Raw genomic sequence first — 27,275 nt, 5'->3', positions numbered from 1 at the left:
CATAAGTTTCATAATAAGATTGGCAAGATGAGAAAACAGCTAAATATTCTAAAAGACATGAATATTCCAGCTTCTATTTTATGTAGACAGAAATGATTACTTAACTAGCTATTTAAGATAACAAACTCAAAAGTATCACATTTTGAAAGATGCAGTAGATTCCACAATCATCTCTCTCTCTTTTTCTTTTTTTTTTCTTTTTTTTAAATCACCTCTTTATTCTTCTTGCCAATCACTCCTTTAACCAATTAAGACCCTCTGATGGACTTTGATTTCCTAACATAGACAAAGACTAACACGAGTTAGCAATTGAGTCTGTTACGTGAAATTCTTTTTATAAGTAAAAAGAGAAGGAGATAATAAAATCTGCAACAAAATGCATACCCCTCAAACAACGATCTCAAGTCCTGTACAAATATTCACATAATTCTCCCCTAATAATACTTTAACAGAATCCTAGACTAGTCTTCAAGAAATTGTGCAAGCAAAAAAGATGACACCAATACTGAGACCAACAATTAAGCAGACAAAAACAAATTTATTAAACTCACTTTTTAACCTATTGTCCTAATGTATTGGATCAATCACATTATCACCATCAAGTAGAAGAAGACTCCCGATTCAAGTTGTGGTATGAAACATGCCATGAAAATTTCGAAACTTTACCCTCTTGCATTTTTTTTTTTTTTTCTATGCCATACCAAATAAGATAGGTATGATCCCTATGCCACTCTTCCACGAGAATCTTCTTGTCATTTTTGGACAACATTAGAGGCTTCCAATAATCAAAACTCCAAGACACTACACGTTGCTGAATTTTATAATGCCAAGTCCAAGAACTCTCGTCCCCATGTTCTTTCATCAACCAAACATAGCTATTCCATTCTTTAACATCCTCATGCATCATCATATTCCTAACAAAACAGAGATGTCCTTTCAAATTTTCCAAATACGTCCTCCAATAAATGGGTGTTTGAGGCTGCCTTGTAAAGACCCGAAATTTCTTGGTGGCAAGATCGAAAACAACAATCCCTGCAGTATTCACCCCAGTTGCAGTTACTACAGTTACTAACCAATGGAAAGCTCCATTCAAGCACACCGAGTCAGAAAATATCCTCCACTCCTTATTTGGCCATTGATCATCAAATTTTTTCCAAGACCTTGATCTATGACTATAAACATTAACTTTGAACTCCTTGCGAGACTCACCTCTATTAGAAAATTCTACAATCCTCAACACCTTATAATCATGTTATGCAGATCATTCACAAATTCTAAAGCAATAGACGAAGAATACTCAAAACCTGAACGTTTCTCTATTGGCTCTTTAGGTATTTCCATGTACTTCCTAATCAATGGATTCCAAATTGCCATCTTTCTGCTATTACAAATAAAAACCAAACCATCAAATAATCGAAGATGGAGGTGGATTCAAATCGAGAAATTGAATGTATTGGCTGGAAAATTTTCCAGGGTTTGCCAAAGCGATTATTGTCAGGAAAACAAATGGAGAAACCAATGCCATCTTGTTCATGCTGGACGATGATCACTTGTTAGCCATATCCAAAGCCTTCATTTACACAAGAATAATAAGCTAAGGGCAGGGTGAAATGTCAAAGAACAAACTCTAAAAGCAGCAAATCCAACTCATTTCATTTCAAAACACAAATTCTCTATAATTATAAAATCTACAAATCACAAAGTGCAACAAAGCATTTCCTTGCATGTATGAACAAGCAAATGCCGACACATTATGACAAAGATATATTACCAACTAGGAATAGGACACAATGGTGCATAAAGATATTGTATAATGCAACATTAATACCTGATTTGCAGGACAGGGATAGAATTGTTTGTCAATATTTTTTCCTGTTTTTGCAACTAGAACTAGGCAATTGTTGTCAGTAGCATTGCTTAACTAGAGAGTTGCTCACCATTTAATATCTTTCTTCTTTTTCAAAAAGAAAAGAAAAGGAATGCTTAGAATTTAGTTAACCGTACAGGCATTACATAGAAGATAGACGTGCCTCTACCCCACTAATGCAAAATAGAACTGCCAGAACCTCAATAAACCATGTTGTCATACGTTTGTAAAGCATAAGCAAGAAACATGAAGAAATTTCAACAAATAGAATGGCTGCTGTTGTATTGATGTCTGAAACAACCAGCACCTTCCAATTTCAATGTTTCATCTGAACCATCCTGCAATTACATAAACAATCCATATATCAATTTAAAGAATCAGTGACTAATTTTGCAAGGATTCAAGCCCAACAAAAGATAATCCTCCAAAAATGCCAAAAAAGATCTGGAAAACCAAAAGATAACCTTTAATAGCTTGTCCTGCTCAATAGCTGCTTCTCTGGCACTCCATATGGACCAAGAGATGCGTAAGTGTTGTATTGGTCCACATGGAGTGACAGAGAAGCGGTTATTGAGCAGGACAACCAGTGGACGCAGAAGAGGGTATAGCTGCACAGACTTGCATTTCGCATTTATTGCAATTTGATTTGGTATCCTTTTCATATTTTAAAAGAGAAACATTTAATCCAGAACTCTAATGACTTGCATATCATCTTGGCAGCACTTTTCACCTCATCCAAGACACCAATTTCCTCAATATTGGTTCATTTGTATAATGAAGATTCTATCAAGATTAACTTTGCTCAAATTGATGCCATTAAGCTATGATTAAGAGAAGAAATCAGGTGCAGTGGAAGTGGAGTGGACTATTGGCTTAGAAAAAATTCACAATCCTTCCAAATGAGAGCCAGGTTTTTATGATGATATTTACAAACGGAGGTTGAAAATAGAAGCATAAGAGCTGTGCATATGAGTCTGTAAAAATAATTTGATGGCCAAATTTTCAAACAAAATCTTCTTAGGAAAAAAAAAAAAAAAAGAAGAAGAAGTAGTAGCATTAAAAATAGATTTGTATGACAAAACTTTCCATAGATATATGGAATCCATATTACTAATCTTTTCAAATTGTGAGGGTTCAAAAGCATTCTTGATGATCAAGACCCAGGACATGACCTTACCACACCGCCTAGACTCTTAATCATAGACAGACTTGCACTGAACTCAACATAAAAGGATGAACCTGGCCTATCTATTTGTATGCATTGGCTTCACTCACTCCTAACCTCATTTATCTTATACAGTCAAATATTGAAAGATACTGTCAATGAGCTAGGCCAGGGCCTGAGATTGATTCAGAAATATTAAGGGTCTGTTTGGATATAGCTGAAACTGAAAACTAAAAAACTGAAAAACATTATAGCAAAATAATTTTTTAATGTGTAAAAAACACTGTTCACACCTAAAATCACTATTCTGGGCCAATGAACAGTGAACAAAGCATGTCCCAGAGAAGGGAAAAAAAAAAAAAGGGGGAAGGGGCTGAAACACAGACACTAGGCGTTTCAGCCCTTCCCAAACGCATTCTAAGGTAGGCCAGGGCCTGAGATCTCACATCCATCATCAATTATCTCTCTTACAAGCCAAATCCAAAACCCCAAGTCTTCAAAACCCTAATTTTCCCATCTTTTATTATCAAAATTAACTTGAAATCACTTAAGAACACCAAACCATAATTGTGTTCTTATAAACTTAGAGACCAGAAAAATTAAAGTTGAAAAAATAAGGCAACACCTTTAAAGAAGAAAGACAGGGTAGGAAGAAATCTCTACGACGCCACCTTTAATTGTTTTGATTTAGTAAGCAACTCAAACACATATGGGACTCAAACCAATGACATCGCCCATCAATCCCATTCTTGGATAGAATAAATTAAGTACACAAAAGACAACAAAGATTCCAATTCCCAATCATTCATAGGTCTTAAAAAGTTTAATTTCCAATATTTAAAGCAACACACATACTCTTAAAGTAGGCTTGGGTGTTGAGATGTTTCTCTTTTCTTTTGAATAAAATAAAAATACAGTAGGATTTTAAGAAAACAAACCAATCATAAATCTCAAGGCATTAGCTACAAACTCATTTCCAAAAAGACGATGGCCTATTGTTCCTAACTATACTTGGTACTTACACCTTTAATCAAAGAAAACATCAGCATTGAAATTTGAAAACTCTAGTATGCAAGCAGCCATGAACCCCTAAGGATGCTTAATAATTACAACAACAATTAATGTCATAGTATATACTATATACACTAAGCATCTAGGCATAATAAGACCTAATCAGAAGCTAAGACACAACCGACCTACTATATTAAGTACATAAGCTTCACAACAACATTGGCATGATGAGAAAATAGCTATATATAGAGTTTCTCTTATATGTAGGTGGATATGATCATACTTGATTATTTAAAACAAGCTCAAAATCAAAGAACAGAAGGTACTACTTTTGAAAGAAGAAAACTGGTCTTAAAGAGAGCTATGCAACCAAAAATGATGACTCCAATGCTAAGTCAGACAATCAAGCAAACAAAAATGACTATCATTGTTTTACCTATTATTGTTCTGTGTTGGATCAATCACATTGTCACCATCAAGCAAAAGAAGACTTCCGATACAAATTGTGGTCTGAAATGACTTAGGAAGCTCCTGAAGCTTAACCCTCTCACGTATTTTATTTTCTATGTCATACCAAATAAGATAGGTACGATCCATATGGCACTCCTCCATGAGAATCTTCTTGCCATTCTTGGAAAACATTAGAGGCGTCCAATACTTAAAAGATCAAGCCACTGCACATTGCTCAATTTTATAAATCTGGGTCCAAGAATTCCCTTCCCCATATTCTTTCATCAACCAAACATCATGATACAATTCTTTAACATCATTATACGTCACAGTATTCATAATAAAACAAAGCTTTCCTTCCAACTTTACCAAATTCGTCATCCAGTTTTTGGGTGCTTGAGGCGGCATTGTAAAGACCCGGAATTTCTCAGTCGCAAGATCGAGAGCAAGAATATTCTCCGGACGCTGCCCTTCCTCAACTACTAACCAATGCAAAGCTCCATTTGAGGATGCCGAGTCTGAACATATCGACCATTCCTTTTTGGGCCATTGATCTTCAATTTTTTTCCAAAACTGAGACTTAAGACTATACAACTTGACTTCAAACTCAATCAAAGACTGCCCTTTTTTAGGAAATTCTACAAGACTACAGCCCTCAACACCTTATAGTCATTGTTAATATGATCATACCCAAATGCTAAAAAAACCGCGGCTAGTTTCTCTTTAGTTTGAAATTCTACAACTCTCAATACCTTATAGTCATTGTTCATCTGAACATACCCAAATGCTAAAAAAGCAGCAGCTAGTTTCTCTATGGGTTCGCTTGGCAATTTCCGAGGAAGCACTGACGCGGCTGCGAGGGTGCCGCACCAGAGTCCGACGCAGCCTGATGCGGGGTGCGGCCACCAACGTGGCTGCCCGCGCGTCAGTGCCGCGTCTGAATTTTTTTTTTTTTTTTTTTTTACAGATTCGCGCCGACTCGGCTCCGATTCACGCTGACTTGGCTTCAATTCGCGCTGAACCGGGCCGATTCGGTCAGAATCGGGTCGTATTGGCCAAATCAAATCATATTGACCGACGGCCGAAACTGACCGAAACGGTCGAAACATGCTGAAATCGGCCTTGAATCATGCCGGAACAGCCGAAATCGGCTTTGAATGAGGCCCAAACATCCTAAATCTGTCCTTCCTCAATTTTATTCTGAATATTTGTTGCTTCTTTTGTGTTTTGTTTTGTGTTTCTTGCCTTTGAAAATATATTTGAAATGAAAAGGATAACATATAGAAAATATATAGAAAAGAATGTTGTTTGCATGCTTTCCCAGCAGTGAAATATATTTGTTATCATTTGTCATTTGCATGCTTTCAAAGGATGTTTTTTGATGAACTTCAAAGGATGTTGTTTGCATGCTTTCCCAGAATAAAAATATATTGTTGCCTTTGAAATATATAGAAAATATAAATAAAAATATTTTAAATAATTTTTTAATCGCCACACCTGCACCCTATTTTTAAAAAACTTGCCGAGTCCTGCACCCGCACCCAAATCCGGAAACGCACCTGTGCTTCATAGGCAATTTCCTGAACTTATTGATAAATGGGTTCCAAATAGTGATATATTCTCCCCATTTGTTAGTATAAATGCAAAGCAAGCCAGGGAAACAATCCAAGATATTTGAAAAGTGTGACAATGGCTGGTAAATATCAGAGGGCTTACCAAAGTGATTCTTGTCATCATCAGTGAAACTGAGGGAGAAGTATTGAAAGGAAATGGCGGTGATTCATTGCTGGCCAATGAGGGTGTTGTTGGACTCCATGGAGCGGTGGAGGTGGAGCTTGATGAAATCTTGATCGCTGATCAAGGCGTACCATCGCTTGGAAATGCATTGGAAGCTTGTGAGAGACTTCAATGGTAATCTCAGGAGTATGTCGGTGATTATCTCTAGCGGAGACTTCAATGGTAATCTTGAGAGTCATCAGGACCACTACTTCAAGATCTGAATGCCTTTCTTTGAAACTGGAAAGTGAAGTAAGGTTGATTACTGTGAAGTGGGCATTTCTCTTTCCACCTTTTTACTCTTTCATTAATAGCATCAAGTCTTATTTCTAGATATATTGAAACTACTAATGGTACACAATATGTTAAACATTAGTAGTGGCTAACGAAGAGGTATATTTAAAGTCACTAGATCTCATTTACAAGTTATAGTAATCAATTAAAATGAATTTGCTGCCATTCTTTTTCCAAATGTGCACACACAAATAGGCGTGGCTAAACACAAACAGTACAATGTAAGACAACTGACTTTAATTCCCAATGCCCTATTCCATTTGACATAGTGAGGCACTTCGTTCATTCATTTCAAAACCTAATGCCCATCACCTTAGTGCTAATTTTAAACAATGTCATTGATACATCAGTAAACAAAGGCAGTTATTTAAGCAAAACATAATCATAGACCACAAAAAGACTATAGTATAGCTATCAGGTTGTATTTCACAGGTTGCCTTGGGGTTGTCATTATATGTATCTAATGAGCATGGGTTTTCCACCTTGCATTTTTTGAAGCATTATTATTCTATTGCTAGTGATTTTGCTCCAATAAAATTAAGGGTTCCTCAAACAATAAGATAAGAGAAGCCAGGGATGGCATCTAGAAGCATAAGAAAGATCACTCCCCCCACCCCTACCCATCATTGCAACAGAGTACATGCACTTGATCAGCTATACAGACGTATATATAGAAACTATTGAATTGTACCTCATGGCAAATTTTAATTTACTAAAGCGAAAACATGGAAAATTAAGTGGCCTATCTAAAGCCTTTGTTAAGTTCAGCAAATTATCCACTGAGAATTACTGCTAATTTGTATGTTCCTAATTGGCAAAGGGGATTTTCAAAAACCAAAAGTGGAGCATGGATATGATGTATACACAGTTTCTGCATAAATTTGCGTAAGGCCTAAGAATGAGGAATCAGCATTCTTATCATAGAAACAACCAGCTAAATACAACCAGCTATTGCATAGAAAGAATTCAATCAGACAATAGACTTTGAGACATTATATAATACAATAGATAGATGATAGACATACAGTTATAACCCCATCATACTAAAGTTAAAGAACACAACTTGAAAACAGAAGAATAGTTTCTGCATTTACAATAGGAACATCAGCAGATTTTTCTACATGAAAGGAAAAAGAAATTGAATAGAAGAAAAGTAATGTTTAATATCAAGGCCGTATTAGATATTGTATGCACAACGAGAAGAAGCTTAAAACTGTGGCTAGAATACTGGCTTTAATTTTAATAACAGCATTGAAGTAATATCTTACTAAGATCACTTTAAAGATTATACTTCTCAGTAATTTCGATGCCGAAGCAGGGCTACTGCAGACTCTGCAACCAAAATAAAAAGGACGAGTATGTCAAATAAGATAACATGTAAAACTAGCCAAAGTTTTGTGGAATTTAATATGCAAGTGATGAGCATGACTTGCAGAGAAACTAGTGATGCTGTGTTGGATATAATAATCATGTTATCCTGTATTGTAAATGGACTAGTTTGAGTTCCAAAAATTTCCAAGCCAGATTTAGAACATGGGCATGGATCTTCATTAGAAAAAACATTTAACTTATCCTTATCTACACCTTAGATGAAATATGGTACAATGCTGCATATTTAGTCATAAAATGGTAATTCCCTTGTCAATAACTTCATCAATTGCTTAAACTACAATTCTTTTGATAGAATTCTGTATTCTCTCATTTATAATGTCCATGTAAACAAAGCATGGATCAAGTATTCTTAGAAAATTTCTTGATTACAAGGACTCCTGTGTACCTACTTTTATAATGCACTCCTTTTGCCAACTTCTATTTGGTCAACATGCATCATTTGGACAAATTTTATATTCAAAGCAGAAAGCCAAAGCAATTCAACATAATACACACATACAATATGGCAATAATTGATTGAAAAGATCCATAACTAATACCCAAGTTCAAACGCATACAATATAGCAAACATTGATTGAAAAAATGTATAACTAATATTAACTAAATTCCTAGTTATTGAACGTGCAAATTATATTAGGAAATAAATTAAGGCCATATGCACAGAAAATTATATTAAAAAGAGCAAAATGATCTTATAGGGTGTCTAAAAGCACATTTCCCAAACAACCAATACTAACAATCTCTTGGATTGAGCCTTGCAATCTTGTTGTGCCTGTACTCACAATCAAAAGAAAAAGAAATAAAAATTAAAAATTAAAAAAACTCAATTAATATTTGTAAAGGAAACAAAGATTAAGATTAGAACTCGAATAATGAAATCACAAAAGTCGAACAATTAGAACTCGAAATAGGGAAATCAATGATGAGCTCAGTTTTCCAAGAAATGTGAAACGAAAATGATGGGGAAATTGATGAAAAAGTGTCGGTAAACTAAAAAACAAAAAAATCAAAGACAAAATTAGGGTCTGTGACTTCCATGGTCAATTCATACCTAATCGAAGTAACTTGTATGTTTTTTTTGTTGCTGAGAACACCACGCCAAGAGAGATGAAGAGTCACAAATTGCAGAGATCAATTTGTACCTAATCGGAGCTGTGCGATTTCCATGATCATCAAGCTCTAGAGGTTTCGAGATTTCCATGATCGTCGAGTCGAGCTATGAATTTGGATTTGTGCTTTCTCAGTTTCTGTGAGAGAGTAAACTAAAGTAGATTTTTTTTTTTTTTTTTTTGATAAGTAATAGGACTTATATTCATCATGAAAGAACATAAACAACAAATACAAGTGTTCATGATGGTGAACACAAAAAAAAAACAGCCGACAAAATACAACAAAAAAGATAAAAAGGAGTGCTGCTTAAGGCGCACTTCTAAGTGAAGAAAGAAACTCCAAAACAGAAGAACAGTTTGAAGAACCCTAGCACCTAGCCCAATCAAAAAGAGTATTTTGGCTGGAGCTTGTAATTGTTTAAGCCTTCTCTCCAAATCCTCAAAAGATCGCCGGTTTCTTTCCAACCAAACAACCCACGAACCATATTCTATATGTCCAAAGAAAATTTCTCCAACCAATTACTCCAACAGGCCACCAAACACTCCACTGAACCTGGCATGACCCATTGGATCCCAAAAGCTTGCAACATATGCACCCACAAAGAATAAGCTACAGGACAATGGATTAGAAGATGGTCCACAGATTCCGCCGAACCGCGGCACATACAGCACCTATTCGCCAAAGGGAGGCCCTGGAGCATCAAATTATCCAAGGTAAGAATCCAACCATAAGCAACGGTCCACAAGAAGAAAGCCACCCTCTTAGAAACCTTGACTTTCCAAATCCCCTTCCAAGGGAAGCAAGAATGGGATGTACCCCTGATCTTGTAATAGAAAGACCGAATATCGAACTTCCCATTGCCATTAAGACACCAATGAGGTCTATCACACCCAATACCTCTTGGGATACAAGACTAAATGAGATTTAGGAAAGAGAAGCCAGCCTCAAATTCCCTCTCATGGAAATTCCTATAAAATTTGCTTTGTGGCTATCTTTTTAAATATTTTTGTGGGCTTTTTCAAGGACTGAAAATTTTGTCATATTTTATCAAGGGTTATGGGCTGAAAAATGTAAACATTTTGGTACAAAACTCGCTCACTCTTTTTTTTCACAGTTATTTCAAGGGCGTGTTTAAACTTATTCCGAGGGAATTTGTATTTATAGATTGTAAGAATCTGTATTTATAGATAGTATCGACAGATTTTAGTAAACCCTCTTGGAATAAATAAAGTTTGTTGTAGTGATAGTGCACGGCAATGTGCAATTCAACTGATGATAAGCACCCAACTAATAACATAAACTTGCTAACAACTAATTAGCAAACAACCCAATCCTATCCTCTACAATTCCAAAAGTTTAGGACATAAGTAATTAATTTCTATCTCCAACTAACAAATCCAATTGTTATAGTATTTAGTGTAGTTCTCCAACAGTTCTGAAATTATGCACATGTGCTGTGAAATTGGAAGCGCAATCAGCTACTTGGAAGAGTATTAAAGATTATGTGCAGGAATGGGTTTTTTTGAACCTTGTTATAATTTGTTGAAGGCTGTTCTGGTATTTGATGTACTTCTCCAGCAGCTCTGAAATTATGCATATGTGCTGTGAAATTGGAAGGGGCAATTGGCTTGGAAGAGTATTAAAGATTATGTGCAGTAATGGAGTTTTTTGTATGCTGGTCTGGTATTTAGCAGTGCTGAAACTCTGCACCTGTGCTGTGATATTGGAAGGGGCAATGGAGAACCATTAATTCTGTTTTGAATATTGTTATAATTTGTTGAATGTTGTTCTAGTATTTGTTATTCTGATGTATTTCTCTCTAGAAGGCTTGGAGTTTGTGCGCCTGTGCTGTGATGGCCATGGTGCTGTACCTTTATACTTGCCTTATATAAATAAAAGTTCTATCTTTATCTCAAAAAAAAAAAAATGTTCATCAATTAAAATCTATTGTTTAACCGCTTCAGGGTAACCTCTATCCAGTATCCACCATTGCACAAAGTATCCATCATTAAAATGCACACAAGTTTGCTAACAATATAAAGACTTGTCAATCTAACTCTACTTAATAAAATTATAAAACTCAATAGTAAAACGGGCAATGCAGAAGGCATAACACTAATGATTTAGTACCAATTATTACCTTTAGTTGTGAAAATAAGATTTTGTTCATAGCAAGGATAACTGGAACTTCATACAAGGCATAAAAGTCAATATCCGAATAGCTAGGTACTCAATGACACCACATTAAAAGCCACGGGATTGGATTCTTTCAAATTCCCTCAATTTCTCAGCAACCAACTAGAGCACAAAGTGATAATTTTCTTATTAGTTTACAAAAATGGTCTCCAATTGAAAATATGTCTAAACACCACTGCCCATGTATGTATGCCAAGAAAGCATTGTGGCAAAATCAAAATTTTGCAAGCAACCAAAAAACAAATGCAAATGAATGAAATTTCAAACACAATGCTCAAGAGTTCACATGATAACGTGTCTAAGAATGAGTCTTGATGATTTAACTAAGCTTCTCTCAAGGGAATAAACAAGTTTCATGAAAGGTCTATACCCAAAATCTTTAAAGATGACCAAGTCTTTTCCTTGGAGCATTTTATCAAACACATTCAGTACATAACGAATATACACAAGTTGTGATACCAATTGGCCATGAATTCCTAAATACCCAAGACAAATATCATTCAAGATACACATACCAAAGACTTAACCATAGTCATCAAAGAGATCAACATGGTTATCAAGGAAAAAAAAAAAAAAAGAATTTCATGGTCTCTGTTTTATATATAGAAGAACAGAGGTAGTGAATAACTAATTAAACACGTAATATTTGGGATTTTTTTTTACTGTTTAAGTGAAATGAAAAAATTTCAAAAAAATAAATAAATTGAAATGTGAAACGCCACCGTTTCTTGCTATGAAACACGTGTCTTTTTTATAGGAGAAACACGTTTTAAAAAAAAATATATAAAAGATAGAAAAGCAATGCAGCATATTCATTTCAGATAAAATTTAAAAAAAAAAAAAAAAAAAGATCCTTTCTTTTTATCTTTCTAGCAGATCAAGCACGAAGTTCTCTCTCTCCCAGAAAATTCTACAGTCCTTGTATTCTAGGTAACAATCTAAATTGTGTCAATTTCTATTATATAATCGTTTAATATATATATATATATATATATATATGTTTTATATAAGTTTAAAATTGATCAAACGTGTATCTTGGCATCAAAGAAAATTCAGAATTTCAACTCCCTTAGAGAACATTTAGGCACACATAATATATTCTAGGGTCTTTGATTTGCCAAAATACCCCAAATTATGTTGTTCAACAATCATCAACTCCCTTAGAGAACATTTAGGCACACATAATTTCAACCCCTTGAAAAAAAATCCATCCTTCAACCGAAAGTAAGACTTGGCATGTTGCTGTCCCTGCTGCAATTGTTGGTATAGATCACCAAAATGTGGGTCATCTTGGTAATTCTCCTTGGAAACTTCAAAACCAGCGACCTTAGCTTGCATTTCCACCAAGAAATTAATCCTCCTACTCAACCCATCAGCCACTTTGTTGAGAATTCCCGACTGATGTTTCAATGAGAAAGTGAATTGCTGCAAAAAGCTTACCTACTTAGCATGCCTCTTGTTCACATTAGATTGGCTATAGAGATATTTCAAAGCCTCATGATCGGTGTGTAGGATAAACTACTTGTAGGCCAAATAGTAACTCTAATGCTTGATGGCTTGAGCAATAGCATAGAATTCCTTGTCATAGGTAGAATACCCCATTTCCCACTCCTGATGCATCGCAATTAAGATCGAATATCTTGTCAAAATTGGGCAAGGCAAGGATAGGAGCTTCGGTTAACTTCCTCTTCAAAAGTTGGAAGCTTTCTTGGGCTTCATCGGTCCAAACAAAGGACTTTTGTTTGAGATAATTGGTGAGTGGTCCTGCAATGGTGCTAAAATTGCTAATAAACCTTCTATAAAAGGTAGCAAGACCATGGAAACACCTCACCTCATGCACGCTAGAAGGTGTAGGCCAATCAACAATTGCCTTAACCTTGTTTTCATCCATGAACACTCCTTTGGAAGACACAACATATCCTAAGAACACCACTTGATCCATCCCAAAGCTACACTTTTCATGTTACCATAAAACTTCTCCTCAAAATGTCAAGGTAAATGCACCAAGTGATCCTCCAAACAACGGCTATACACCAAAATATCATCAAAATACACAACACAAACCCCCAATAGTGGTTGCAACATTTGTGTCATCACCCTCATGAAAGTGCTAGGTGCATTTGTCATACCAAATGGCATAACAAGCCATTCAAATAATCCATGATGTGTCTTGAAGGCCGTCTTCCATTCATCTCCTAGGCGAATTCTAATTTTGATGATACCCACTTCGCAAATCAATCTTGGAAAACACCTTTGCACCCGCCAAGCAATCTAGCATGTCATCCAATCTAGGAATTAGAAAACGATACTTGATTGTGATCTTATTGATGGCTCTACTATCCACACACATCCTCCAAGAGCCATCCTTCCTAGGAGTTAAGAGAGCGAGTACCGCACAAGGGCTAATACTAGCCCGAATGTAGCCTCAATCAAGTAGCTCTTGAACTTGTTTATGCAACACTTCCTCTTTTTTTTTGGAGCCATACGATATTCTGCCTTGTTTGGAAGGGGTGCACCCGGTACCAAATCAATGGCATGTTGAAAGTCTCGCATAGGAGGCAAGTTGGGAGGTAACTCATGAGGAAAAACATCACCATACTGAGGAAAAACATAATGACAGCACTAGGAACATCAGTTCCAGCCATTGTATTGACTGAATTAATGCCAAAATATTGCCACTATCTTGACTTTCTTGAATGAAGCTTTTAGAATCAAGTAAAGAGGTTGTAGAGGATTTAGAAGTCACATTTTCCTTCATTGGCAATAGAGTAAGTTGCTGATTGTCTTTGCTTAAGGTATAGGTGTTCTTCTTCCCATCATGCATCGTTCGGCGATCATATTGCCAAGGTCTCCCAAGAAGGATATGGCACGCATCCATTGGTACTACATCACACCAAACTTCATCAAAATATTTCTTCCGAATAGAAAATGGCACCAAGCAACGCTTTGTTACTTTCACCTCATTACCTTTCTTGAACCAAGAAAGTTTGTAGGGATGTGGGTGATCTTGATTGGCAAGCCTCAATTTATCAACCACCTCCTGAGAGACGACATTTTCACAACTTCCCCCATCAATGATCATGCTACAAACTCTTCCTCCAATGCTGCAAGTTGTATAAAAAATATTGGTTCTCAACCAATCTTCTTCAAAATTGAATTTAGGAGCAAGAGGAGTCCTTCTCATCACAAGTGTCAAGCCCTCTTCTTCTTCAAGATCACCACCAACCTCATTTGAAGGTTGATCAAAAATGGGTTCTCCATCTTCATGTTCAAGCTCTTTTACTTCCTCCAACATAAGAGCCTTCTTCCTACAATCCGAAGATCGATGCCCCGGCTCTCCACACTTGAAACATTTGAAAGTACCCACTTGTTGCTGTTTACCCCCGCCAACAGTGGCTGTTTGGGACTGTTTTGGGACTGTAATAGCAGATTTAGAACCTGCTGGTTGCTGTTCAACCCCAGAAATTTCTCCTCTCCCATTTGTACTTGAATTCCCAACCTTATATTGGCTAGAAATCCCCTTCCCAGACCTAGAACCCCACTGTCCAGACCTTAAAGCTGGCCTAGTTTGTTGCTTCTCTACCAGTAAAGCCCGGTTGTAGGCTTCCGACACATTCCATAATGATTGAAGACTAAGGACATCTTAATGGATGGCTTCAATCCACTCAAGTACCTTGCAACCATTTGTCCTTCACTTTCATTCAAATCTACCCTCACTACAAGTTGGTGAAACGCCTCCTCTCCTCTACACTTCCTTCTTGCTTATGGTTGTGTAGATATTTGTAGAGTGATTGGGTGTAGTTGGAAGGAAGAAATTGCTGACGGAGCTTTTTCTTCATCTTCTCCCAACTCTTGATCTTGACTTTACCACTTCTTTGGCAAGAAATTTGTAATTGTTCCCACCAAGCGGAAGCTCTCCCTTTAAGGCGAATAGCGACTAACTTCACTTTCTTTTCATCTATAACTTCATAATAATCAAACACCCTTTCAACGGTGTTAAGCCAATCTACAAAGTCTTTTGGTTTGAGACTCCCTTGAAATTCCAGAATTTCAACCTTGAAGTTGTAGTCAAGCCTTGGCTCATTTCTTTCCACAGAGACAATGCACAAAGGCACCACTAACTACTCATCTTGGCGTTGAACCTCATTCAAACAGCTTGGTCTCTATGGAAAATTATGTGCATACCTCATGGAACATAAAAAATACTACTCCAAATGCACAGCACTGAAGTGATATGAAAGAACTAAAACATCAAAATTTTCAACGGCCTATGGGAGAAAAGTGTATTTGGTTAAGGAGGGGAGGGGGGAGTGAAATGGTGGGGTCCAAGAGTTTATTCCATGGCCTATCATTTGGGTGAAATGGTTTTCACCCCATTTTGGGGATAAAATGGGGAGGAGGGAGTGGGTTAGATGGGGAATTACCCATCTGCCCTCTCCCCCCCTATTTCGGGTTGCTTTCCTTTTCTTTTTACTTTTTAACCTTGTATTACGTTTCAGTTTTTTTTTTTTTTTCCACCCTTGGTTAACTCACAAAAGATTGGGGACAGGCACTGTTTTCAACAGTGAGCAGCGTAATACAATACACTCCATCATAACATCCCATAATGCAAAATCTCTGTTAGGACTCTTCAAGATATCTATGATTAATCACTAAGAAAGAAATTTTCTGGTTGATTTCAAGGACAACCGGGCCTCCTCAAGAAACAGTGGAGATTAGGAGTGGTTAGAAACTAAGAATGCATCATACTATTCATTGATCCTTGCTTCACATTACAATCCTCTCTTATACTCTCATGCCTTGCCTTCTAACTACCAAGTAACTAACTAATCAATACCAAGCAACTAACTGCTTAACTGCCAAGGACATCAGCAAATGCTTAATACAATCAGCACATGCTTAATACAATCAACACATGTCTAAATACAATCTCAGCACATGCTCCTAATCCAATACAACTGCTATACAATACAATACAATACAATACAGCTAGCTCTCCATCAATACCCCCCCCCCCCCCCTCTCTTAAAACACCTTGCCCACAAGGTGAGGGAACTGCTTGGAAAGAGAATGCAGTGGCTCCCAAGTGGCATCTTCTGCAGAACCACCTTACCAATGAACCAACAACTCAGCAATGACCCTTGATCAAAGATTGAGCTCCCTTCTGTCCAAGATAGCTACTAGTTCAGGGTTGAGAACTCCCACATCATTCACAGCTGGTAAAGTAGGAATTGGAAGGATATGTGGCCCCAATTGCTTCTAAAGACAAGAAACATAGAAAATTGGATGAATTCTAGACTCAGAAGGCAACTGCAACTTGTAAGCAGCAGCTCCAATCCTCTGAAGAACCTGGAAGGGACCATAGAACTTAGGAGACAACTTGTGAGAAGCCCTATGAGCAATGGATTGCTGTCTATATGGCTGCAACCTCAAGTAAACCCAGTCACCAACTTCAAAAACTTTATCTGATCTATGCTGGTTTGCTTGTAGTTTCACAGCAATCTGAGCTTGCAGCAAATTGTGCTTCAAAACAGCAATCAGTTCTTGCCTAGAATGCAACCTTAGTGGTACCACGGATATAATCAAGGAGTTTAAGGGGAGGGACTACATATAAAGCCTCAAAAGGAGTGCATTTAGTTGAGATATGATAGTTAGTATTGAACCAATACACACACAGTGGTAACCACTCAACCCATTCAGCTAGTCTATCACTAGTGAAGGACCTAAGGTACTGCTCAAGGCTCCTATTCACCACCTCAGTTTGGCCATCAGTCTGAGGGTGATAGGAGGAAGACATGGCCAATTGAACACCCTGCAACCTCAGAAGCTCAGACCAGAAAAGGGATGTAAATCTTGAGGGAAGTTTCTTGGAGTACCAAAGGTTCAAGTTGGTACTTCTTATGTCTTGGGGGGTTAAATAAATAAATAAGCTTATGCATATGATACCCACATTCTCCTATTTGGAATTTGGTAAGTTCATTTTGTTTTAAGCCACATTTTTGTCTAATCTTATGCTTCATCCAGCAATTATTAGTCCAGTTTACCTGGTCATATATAACAAATGCAATTGGATTTCAATATTTTTATTTGAGAGTAATGTATTAAATTCTAAATACTAAACAAAAAAATCTAATTCAATTTTTTATTATGTTATTGACATGGTTCTAATCACCTTCTTTGTTTCGTCAATTTGTAAAATTTGTCATTTTGACTTTTTGTAATAAAATTGATCATGACTTTAACATGACTCTTCTCTTCTATCCCTATTGATGCTCTATTTGTTGCAAAAATTTTAAATGCTAGATGGCCCAGAGAAGAGCTTGTTTGCATCTTATTATAGTTCTATTGCACTTGGGATCTTACTTTGAGAGCACTTCGGCAAAGAGGTTTCTTGTTGGAGGTTCTACGGGCTGGACCTACGACATTAGTAATTGGCCTCCAAAAGGAACAACCTTCCATGCTGGAGATGAACTCGGTGAGTATATACTCTTTTTTTATTGCTTGATTACACTTAATTATTTTTAACATAGCATGACATCCTAATCTAGAAACACATCAGATTAGATTAGGCATAATTTCTGTACATAATCTAAGTTGATTTTGTCAGTATTACTCTATTAAGGCAATTTAAAGATTCTCAAATCTCCAACTAAGATTCTAGATTTTCTCCTTGTTTTTATGTTACAGAGTTCGTATATGACCCAAGGGTTCACAATGTGGTGGTTGTAGACAAACATGGTTATGAAACATGCAAAGCACCAAAAGCTGCATCTGAAAAAAACAGTGGAAATGATCAAGTTTTTCTCGAGAAAGGAGCAAACTATTTTATTTCCACTAAACGTGGAGATTGTGAAAAAGGGATGAAAAAAGCGATCAATGCAGAGTAGGCAAGACAGGCAAGACAAACGGGAAGGGAAAGGTCAGGTCAGTTCAGGACAATCGGGCTAAAATTTGGGTTGGGTCAACTGGTATTTTTCACTTTTTTTTTTTGATAATGTGAATTTGCCATTGAGGAAGAGTCATGCAGCAAATTAATTAATGTAAAATGCTTAAATTAGATTCACCCATGTCAAGAAAGAGCTCACCTCAACAAATTGATACTTGTTCATTGGATTCAGGGTAAAATCCAATTACCAATTTATGCTATGAAATCCATTGGGTCTTGAGCAACCATATAAATTTTTGTTGTTCATGTGATTGTGAATTTTAAATTGGATTTTGGAATAGTTTTGCCACATGTAGAAAATGTGTGTAGTTATGTGGATAGTAGATGAAAGTGTTAATCATGGATTTGCTAAAGTAATGTGAATATGTGCTTGATGTATGCCAAGTGTTTGAGAAATTACCTCCATAAGTTAGGAGCTTGGGTTGCTTGACTCATGATGTGACAAATATTTATATGAGACTGAATTTCATTTTAATTTAAAATTCAGGTATTTATCTATGACTAGTCTTGGTGGCACGAGCAAGACACATGCTTGTTTTATAAGAGAACTTCATTCTACCATATTTGTGAATAGTGGTAGAGACCACTAAATTAGGTCTTTCCTCCAACCAGTGCAGCTTGTTTGATAGCCCTAAATTAGCATTGGGATTTTTTCTAGAATAGTCATTAAGAAACTTCAATTATACAAAAGGGTCATTCTACGATATCCTACTTTTTTTTGTGGTTATGGTACTCATTTAAATTTTAGTCATTAGATTTTACTTGATTTAATCTTCGTTGTTTATTTAATTTTAATGGAATACTAGTTACCTGTCAATCAAGTTAACACACTGTTCCTCTCAAAAAATAAAAATAAAAATATAAATAAAAAGGTTAACATACTGCTTATTTAAGTTAGATGACTACTTTTCAGTCTTCCGAGGCCGAGTAATACATTACATCACATGCAACACGTTAATGTCTAACCACATATCATAGTTGCCATAGTTTACTCCTTAGAGGAGCTATCACCTTGTAGTTTTATCAGAGAATAATATTCTCCACCTCAACCCAGAGAAATTCAATCATTATGTGACCCCTGTTAATACAAAGATTAGTATTCTTGATTAGAGGGTTGATTTGACACTGGAAATAAGCATTTTTTTTGTATTTGTCCATATATAATATATGTAATCCGATTATGTTTGCAAACCATAATTCCATCAGTTGGCTTTTTTTTTTTTTATAACTATTATAAGCTTTTTTTTCTTTCTTGGGTAAGTAGTAAACTTTATTGATAAGACACCCTAGTATACAGGAGTGTACAGGGTCAACAATCAAGAATAAAAATTACGAGAATCAAGCTTTGTTTTCTGCACTCTTGGAATGCACTGGATAAGGAAAAATGGCAACTACAATTGGTTTAGTACTATTTTTACTTTTAAAGCAACCATGCGCAAGCAAGTCCATACATGTAAAAATAAAATCCCAAGAGTACCAACTCCACATGATGTTTTCATTATGGTGCTAGTTATACCTCTATTACCCCTCCCTAAAAAAAATTCAGATTTGTTCATTCTCTGTTAATTACACCCAAGTGATTTTGTTTTGTATAAGAGGCTCTAGAAAGATAAAGGAATCCTCGCGTTCGGTATGATTTTCAAATAGTTGCATTAGGCTCAATTAATAAAGGGAATTTCAGAGATATATATTATCCATTACACATTTCCTAGGGAACCAAATAGAACATGCGGGTTACTGACGCAAATGGTTTTGACTAAAGTCAGTTTATGAACAGATCTAGAAGAAGTGAAAAAGAAACAAAGAATACGAAGAAGAACAAAGATCAGAAGGAGATCTGATAATTTTTGGAGGTGCTTAAGCTTCACTTATTCACAATCTTCAAATCTGCTGCAGAGAGAGACAGCGAGCTCAAGACGGTAGAACAAAAAGGAGATCGATTGAATAATGAAATATGGCTTCAGAGGTCAAAAGTAAAGAAAGAGAAGTGGTCATGTGGGGTAGTAACTGTGGTAGGTGGGAAAATTTATTGGAGTTGCCACGTTTTGCTTTGTTAGTGGTTAAAGCTTTTAACTTTTTCTGTTTTGCTTTTTATTTTAAAAAAAATAATTGATTCTTATATTCCTAGCGAGCCATGTTGTAGACATGCAATCCAGATATCATCCGTCCATCACTTTTATAAAAAAAATATTTAATGCATTGTAATTTCATAGTGTCACGTTGCAAACATGCAACACAATTACACAAATACCATTTTATATTTTTTTTTATGCTAATTATTAAATTATTAGATATTATCACAAGTTTAACCAATCAATATAAAAAATATTAGAATTTAATCGGTATATACTAAGAGGATTCAGAAAATTAATTATTACTTTTTATACTGTCAAAAAATACCCCTAAATTAATTAACTAACAACTTAAAAAAAAGGTTAAACTAGTAAATTGACAAATGAAAATTAGTTATTACTTTTTTTTTTTGTAAAAAATATCCCTACTTAAAACTTAAAAATGGAGTTAAAATAGTAAATTGACAAAATAATAAATTCCTACTTCTACTCAATTGCTTAAAAAAATCCCCACGTATTTATCTTCTCCACATTTTTTTAATAAAATTTCTCAGAAAAAAGAAACGCGTACAATAAAACTTCACCATTTTTCTTCTCAAAAGAAAAGAACTTCCCACTACTCACATTTGAAAGAAAATAACTACCCCTCCAATACAATAAAGAAAAACGGTCCATGTTAAACTATCCCATGTTTCTTTTTTAAACTATTATATTATCAATTTTTTTGGATTTATTACATTATCAATTTTTTTTGATAACTATTACATCATCAATTAGATTTGAATAAACACACAAAAGCTTCTAATTGAAAAATGAATCCTATCCGCTTTGAAAAAAAAAATCCTATCTATTTTTTCAAATTATGATGAAAGAAAAATTTTAATACTAAATCAAAAAAAAAAAAAAAGCCTCATCATGTGCGCTTTAATTATAATGCGTGTTTATCTATATATATTTATGATTGAAAAATATAGTAATCCCAAATTATAATAAATGCTTTAAATTAACCCTTACTCAAAAAATAGAAGAGTCTCTAAGCACACGTGTGAGCGCGTGCTCAAAGGCTAGTATTTCTTTAAGTTATGATATAGAAAATACATTTGAAAGATAGATCTCTTTGTTTCTAAGGAATAATAGATCTCTATATTTAATTGCACTATTTTAGTTAATTTTTTTTAATATTTGTACTAATTTAATATATTTATTTATATTTTAAATAATTATTAAATTAATTATAATGTCATTAGGGTTTAATCTCAATCTGACCTCAAAAACCTTCAACCCGATTTATTAAACGGTCTGAATCTGAAAAACATTATTTAGGCATACTTAACTAATTTGCCCATAAGACAAGCAATTTTGTTGTTTGCACTAGATATTATTTGGTACTCGTGTGTCAAAGATTTTGTTAGATGCACTGTCATAATCCAGTTCAACCCCCCCTCCCGAAATATTGAAATAAATTGATGTCCATCTTCAATTTAGTTTAAGTTAGGGTTTTTACTACTACAATACTACGTATATTTCCACTCATAATTTGAATTACTTTTATGTACAAGAAAATGTTAGAAATACTGAAAACCAGTTGCCAATATATGGTTAAAAGTGTGAAGAAATTCTATATAATAGGTGAAGCAGAGAAACTCCAATTGCAATTCCAAATTAAAATTCTAATTTATATTGTGTCACGTGTCACTGTAAATATAAAATTGGAGTCTAATTTTCCTCCCTCTGTTGTAATTCCGATGTGCTTTTTTTTCTTTTCTTTTTTTTTTCTCACCCGTGTATTTTCTGGTTCACCTCCTTTTTTCACACTCACGTATTTTCAGGTTCACCTCTCTTTTCCACATCGATTCAAGCACCTTAATATATAGTTCCCCTCTTCTTTAATCAATGCTATGGAATTTCAAAAGAATCTCCCGGTATCAGTGATACATGTATTTGGATATTTCTGTATCTTATATAAGAAGAAGGTCTCTAGATATTCCGACTGTATTTGTCTTTACAATTTTCATGGTCGTAGTTTATGCTCTGCAAAATGAATACCAATCATTCCCAAAGTTTGATTACTACTTTCTTTCATTTACATATACTGTCATTCATTTTTGGGTAAATTTTTTATTGTTTAATTATAATAATTTTGTGGTTTTCCTATTATTAATGTTACATGTTTATTTTCTTTCATATGTCTATACTTTCTTTCTTTTTTGTCAATAATTTTTATTGTTTAATTATAAAATTGTTTTGTTTTCCTATTATTGATGTTGCATGTTTTTTTTTTTTTTCATAACACGTTATCAGTACGAATCTCTACCCAATTTCGAAATGAAGTTGTAATCTCATTATTCTTCAAATATCAAAAAATTATTTGTATAGTTTTCTCAACTCACTGTAAATTTTCTTTTAAAGAATTAGTATTTATACTATTTATTTGTCTTTACATTTTATGCTCATAATTTTCGAGATTTTTAATAGATTAAAAAAATTATGAGATTCACATTCTTCTATTGTTATATATTGTTATGAGATGCACGTTATAAGATTCACATTTAATTGATTAAAATATTTTGTTAAAAATGGTTTGTGATAAAGTAACTAAATTATAGTTATATATACCGTGTATAAATTAACCTTAAATATATATGTCTATGTAACATTCTTTCATTAGAATTTTGTATAATAAAAATATTTGTTAAAAAATTTCATAATGCTAAGTTTTATTAAACATGAATAAACTAAGTCTTTTAAGCATGACTAAACTCATGATTAATAAATAAATAAACAAAACCAATAGTATTACTCAAATAATAAAATGCAATATATTTATTTCTATTATTTTATTAAATTATATCCATTTTCGTGCAGTAAATATAATCAATTCAAGCAAGTATATCTGCGTTTTGATGATATTAATTAGCCATTGCAAATATTATGTTCTTACCAACTCTCCAATTGGTTTTCCACTCCTGTCCACTGTGACAAAAAACAACATACATAAGTACAACATCATAAAATCCATCTAGTATATGAATTTAAGGATCATGGTTTTCTAATTAGACCAGAGAATTTAATTTAGTAACATGTAGGGTCTGTTTGGATAGAACTTATTGCTGAAAACTGAAAACACTATAGTAAAATAATTTTTAAATGTATAAAAAATATTGTTAATGCCAAAAATTACTATTCATTGGCCCAAAATCACTGTTCATGGTCAATGAACAGTGACAGACGCACTTAAAAAATAAAAAATTAAAAAAAAACTCAAACGCGGCCGTGGATGCGCAATCCAAACACCCTCGTAATGGCCAGCCTGAGTTGTCTAGGATGTTATCTGTCCTTGCACATATGAAGTACAAGCAGTCATAATAATCTTCAATATATATTGATGCGGAGCATGTACCTTTGAGATCGACGTATTGGTACTGGTCATGGCTTTGAGGTGAGTCATCTGCATCGATTGGAAGAGTACTTGCATTACGCGAGGTATAATAATTGACACCAACAAAATCATAGGCACCTTTAACTAATTCTTTATCTTCTTCTGAGAATTTTGGAAGCGCATTTCTAACCAAAGACTTCATTACAAATGGATAGTCTCCATAAACTAATGGATCCATATACCTAATTAGCAGAGCATAAACTTCCTTAAGTTAAAAAATGGATACAAATTACCATTAACAAGTTAATTGTGATTAAATTTCAACTGACCATCCCATCAAAAAGTCCACAGCTCTATCTGCAGCATCTTTATCATAATGATATCATGTTTCTGGCTCAAACCATTGGCACACCAGTGAAATTCCAATTTCACCACCTTGTGTAGCCTGTTAAAAATGTTAGTAACACAAAATAAAACCAAGAAGTACAAGGCAAGTAACTTTCTGATAAAAATTACCTGGTACTTTTCCTTGTATAGCTTTGCAGCAGCAGCATGGGCAATTATGATGTGGTGAGTAGCAAGGTAGGGATCTGTGGCAGGGTTAGGATTTGGATTTGAACTTCCCATCTTATAGCCATATTGACCAAAAACTTGTGGCTCATTGATTGTTGTCCAATGTTTAACTCGATCTCCAAAGGTTTGGAAACAAAGGTCGGAATAGTTCTTAAAATCATCACTACATGGTATACACAAAATGATGTAACAGTTCAAACTCCAACTGATCATTAAGCAAAATTAGTATTTATACATATTTCAAATGTGTAAAAAAAAAATTGCTTACACAATCTGGCGATTCAAGAAGCCATCATACTCATCTTGAAGAGCTTGTGGTAAGTCAAAGTGGAACAATGTCACAAAAGGTGTTATGCCTTCACAAGTAAAAATTAAAACACGAAATAAGTACAGATTGAGAGCGATAGCCTTCATGATATAGTATAAGAATAAGCGGCATTGAAAATAAATATACATTGTGTCCTTACCATTTTGAAGTAGTTCATTGATAAAATTGTTGTAGACATCAATGCCCTCCTGGTTAACTCCCCCACTCACAGTACCCTCTGCAAGTTTTTTGATGAAGAATAAAATGATTACTAAGATGATTTGCTGATCTTTTGCATTTTGGACCCAAATTATCATTATAATTATTTTATTTACAAACTTGTTGTCTTTATTATTATTATTGAATATATGTGGGCATTAATGTATGTGGGCATTATTATTGAAGTGCATGGACATTAATGTATTTTCAGAGAGAGCTTTCGTGATTATTTAATCACTGCACCGCCCAGGTGACCCCTATCCTAAGTCGGCAACATGCAACTAGAAAAAATAATCATACAATAATCTGTTGAAACGTGGCTTGAATACAGGCACCATGCTACAGTACTAGTTTGTTAAAACTAGAGTTAGCGCGCCAAATTAGAAATTTAGAGAGACGCTTTAGAATTTAAACGTTTTAGGTCAGGTCTAAAAGTCAACACAATACTGGCAAGGATCAAGCTGGCTGCATATACGGTACAGGTATAAAATATCGAGCTGTACTTGTATCAGTTGTTGGCCGGAAAAAAAAAAAAAAAAAAGTTATTTAAACTAATAATACATCAGAGCTAACATATATTAGGCTTAATTTTCATCAAAGAATGCAAAAATGCTAAATCTTAAATTTTAGCATCTGAAACCCAAAAAATTTGTCATCTTGCTACAGTGCACTCTTATTTTTGAGAGCACATTATAGCAAGATTGTATAATATTTTATTGATTTTTAATTCTCTCTCTCCTCAGACACGGCTCACTTTCTCAAACTCTCCCTCTCGTTCTCTGGTTCTCCCTCACAACCCAAGCATCATCTCCCTTCCCTTTTCATCATGCCACTTAATTTTTAATTTTGTAACAAGTGAATTATTGTGTAAAAACCAAATGAGTTCAAATCCAATTAAATTCTAAATTGAATTTCAATTGGAGTCTAATTTTCCACCATGTGTCGATCTAAGTTTTTAAGTTTTATGGAAAGTAAATTATTGTGTTAAAAAACCGAAGAGTCTAAAACCAATTAAATTCTAAATCATATATACATATATATATGAAAGGTGCTACGTCCACAACATTTAAACTATATATATAAACTATATATATATGAGAGGACATATCATTTCTCTCTCTCTCTCTCTCTCTCTCTCTCTCTCTCTCTCTCTCTCTCTCTCTATATATATATATATATATATATATGATTTAAAAAAAATGTAAACTAATACCATATATAATTTAAACTATATAATTATGATTGTTTTTAATTATATTCGTATATATGCACAAATCTACACACTAATTCATACAAATATAGAATTGGCCTACTACTATTCTTTTGGGATGAACTCTTATGTTATTAATGTTCATTTCATCAAATAGATATAGTAATAGAAGTGTCCTATGATTCTTTAGGGATGGAATTCTAGGTGCATAGTGCACTTATTAATGACTTTGCCCAAAGGGCTTGGATGCTTATAGTTGGTAATTTTGCTTATTCGTTTTGGTATTTGCTACATTATCCTTGATCTCTATCTCTAATCATCCCCATACAAAAACCACTTCATTTTGAATTCTTAATATTAAGAAGGTGAATATATTTTTAGATTGCTAGTGAGTAATAAGTGTTTGTATTATTGTATGCTTGCAGCAAAAAAAATTCTTTACGAGGCTCATGAGCAACACTACCAATCAAAAATTAGAGTACTTGAAAGTGAAACCCTTTCGAAACGAGCCACTGAAGAATTTGAGATAATTTCAGTTTCAGGTGTGTGCGTTTTATATTCATCACCCAATTGATTTTAACTGTTCATGTTTCCTAGAGGGTGCTATGAAACAATTTAACCGTTTGTATTCAAAGATAACGAAAGAAATTTCTTTTGTTAATCCTTGATTTCGATGGTTGTCTTATACCATTAGAAATCCAAAGTGTTTCATATGACATTCACACTTGTGTGTTTCGTATCTTATGTTCTCTAATACATATGAGATCTTTCTAAATTTTTACTGATCCATATCTACTTGCCTTTATGAATGTTTTTAAGTTGAACCACTTACATTTTTATATATAAAAAATACATAGATATCAGAAACTTACCTTCTTACTCCTAGAGTTGTAGGATGACATCAAGAATATTGAAAACTTTGTTGAGCTCTCTTATGATAAAGTTTCTTATCCATATTAAGAGCAGTAAGATTTGACACCCTTGGAGAATCACGAAAGAAGTTGAACATGGTCTTCGCTCATAATCCACCCGAAGAAAATCAATGAACATGTAATTTCAAGTTTTGTAAAATCTCGAAGGCACTATTTTTCAAACTACCTTAAAGGATCAATTATATAAAGCAAGACAAACCAATACATTATTACCATATTGTGTGTACTTCTTTCAATATTGGCAACTAAAATGTAATAAACATATGACATCTTTTGTTAATCTACTTTGTGGCTAGCTTTATGATGCATCTAGTTAACGTTATGATGTATTACTTTTCAAGCACGTGTATATATTTGAAATATTGTATAATGTTGA

At 34.4% G+C, this 27,275-nt stretch overlaps 3 protein-coding genes and 1 pseudogene across 5 annotated transcripts; all 4 read right to left on the bottom strand.

Moving 5' to 3' along the window:
- Positions 1-517: 517 nt before the first annotated feature.
- LOC142635756 (F-box protein CPR1-like) lies at positions 518-4,655 on the bottom strand (annotated as a pseudogene).
- On the bottom strand, positions 935-26,992 carry LOC142634091 (furostanol glycoside 26-O-beta-glucosidase-like). Of its 3 annotated transcripts, none has more exons than XR_012844035.1 (10): positions 26,840-26,992; positions 24,699-24,776; positions 24,500-24,587; positions 24,175-24,394; positions 23,988-24,103; positions 23,680-23,900; positions 23,221-23,252; positions 7,832-7,895; positions 4,480-6,509; positions 935-2,205 (listed from the first exon to the last, which is right to left on the bottom strand). XR_012844035.1 is itself a non-coding variant. In XM_075808368.1 (8 exons), the coding sequence occupies exons 5-8, from the start codon at positions 23,993-23,995 to the stop codon at positions 9,553-9,555; spliced, it is 465 nt and encodes a 154-aa protein (XP_075664483.1). In that variant the 5' UTR covers positions 23,996-24,103; positions 24,175-24,394; positions 24,500-24,587; positions 24,699-24,776; positions 26,840-26,992; the 3' UTR covers positions 9,234-9,552. The 3 variants fall into 3 exon arrangements, 1 of the variants encoding a protein (XP_075664483.1); XR_012844036.1 differs by having other exon boundaries at positions 1,688-2,205; positions 6,210-6,509; XM_075808368.1 differs by lacking the exons at positions 935-2,205; positions 4,480-6,509; positions 7,832-7,895 and adding an exon at positions 9,234-9,756.
- Positions 4,710-5,256, bottom strand: LOC142635754 (F-box/kelch-repeat protein At3g06240-like). Its single transcript, XM_075809857.1, has 2 exons — positions 5,246-5,256; positions 4,710-5,139 (listed from the first exon to the last, which is right to left on the bottom strand). Exons 1-2 carry the CDS (start codon positions 5,254-5,256, stop codon positions 4,710-4,712), a joined length of 441 nt encoding a protein of 146 aa, XP_075665972.1.
- On the bottom strand, positions 24,041-24,855 carry LOC142635753 (cyanogenic beta-glucosidase-like). Its single transcript, XM_075809856.1, has 4 exons — positions 24,699-24,855; positions 24,500-24,587; positions 24,175-24,394; positions 24,041-24,103 (listed from the first exon to the last, which is right to left on the bottom strand). The coding sequence occupies exons 1-4, from the start codon at positions 24,853-24,855 to the stop codon at positions 24,041-24,043; spliced, it is 528 nt and encodes a 175-aa protein (XP_075665971.1).
- Positions 26,993-27,275: the final 283 nt, after the last annotated feature.

The sequence above is a fragment of the Castanea sativa genome, chromosome 5 (genome assembly GCF_040712315.1).
Source record: "Castanea sativa cultivar Marrone di Chiusa Pesio chromosome 5, ASM4071231v1".
NCBI lineage: Eukaryota > Viridiplantae > Streptophyta > Magnoliopsida > Fagales > Fagaceae > Castanea > Castanea sativa.
This window is presented reverse-complemented; position numbering and strand designations above follow the sequence as displayed.

What these genes read in the sequence shown, in the direction of transcription:
- LOC142634091 (XM_075808368.1), bottom strand. An exon ending in CCAATACGTCGATCTCAAAG is followed by an intron (nt 23,253 to 23,679) that starts GTACATGCTCCG and finishes TTTTTGTCACAG; the next exon opens with TGGACAGGAGTGGAAAACCA. An exon ending in GAAAACCAATTGGAGAGTTG is followed by an intron (nt 9,757 to 23,220) that starts GTAAGAACATAA and finishes TTGATGCTCCAG; the next exon opens with GGCCTCCCTTTGGCGAATAG.
- LOC142635753 (XM_075809856.1), bottom strand. Translation starts at nt 24,855, where the DNA reads ATGATAATTTGGGTCCAAAATGCAAAAGATCAGCAAATCATCTTAGTA. An exon ending in TTCTTGAATCGCCAGATTGT is followed by an intron (nt 24,395 to 24,499) that starts GTAAGCAATTTT and finishes TATACCATGTAG; the next exon opens with TGATGATTTTAAGAACTATT. An exon ending in TATACAAGGAAAAGTACCAG is followed by an intron (nt 24,104 to 24,174) that starts GTAATTTTTATC and finishes CATTTTTAACAG; the next exon opens with GCTACACAAGGTGGTGAAAT.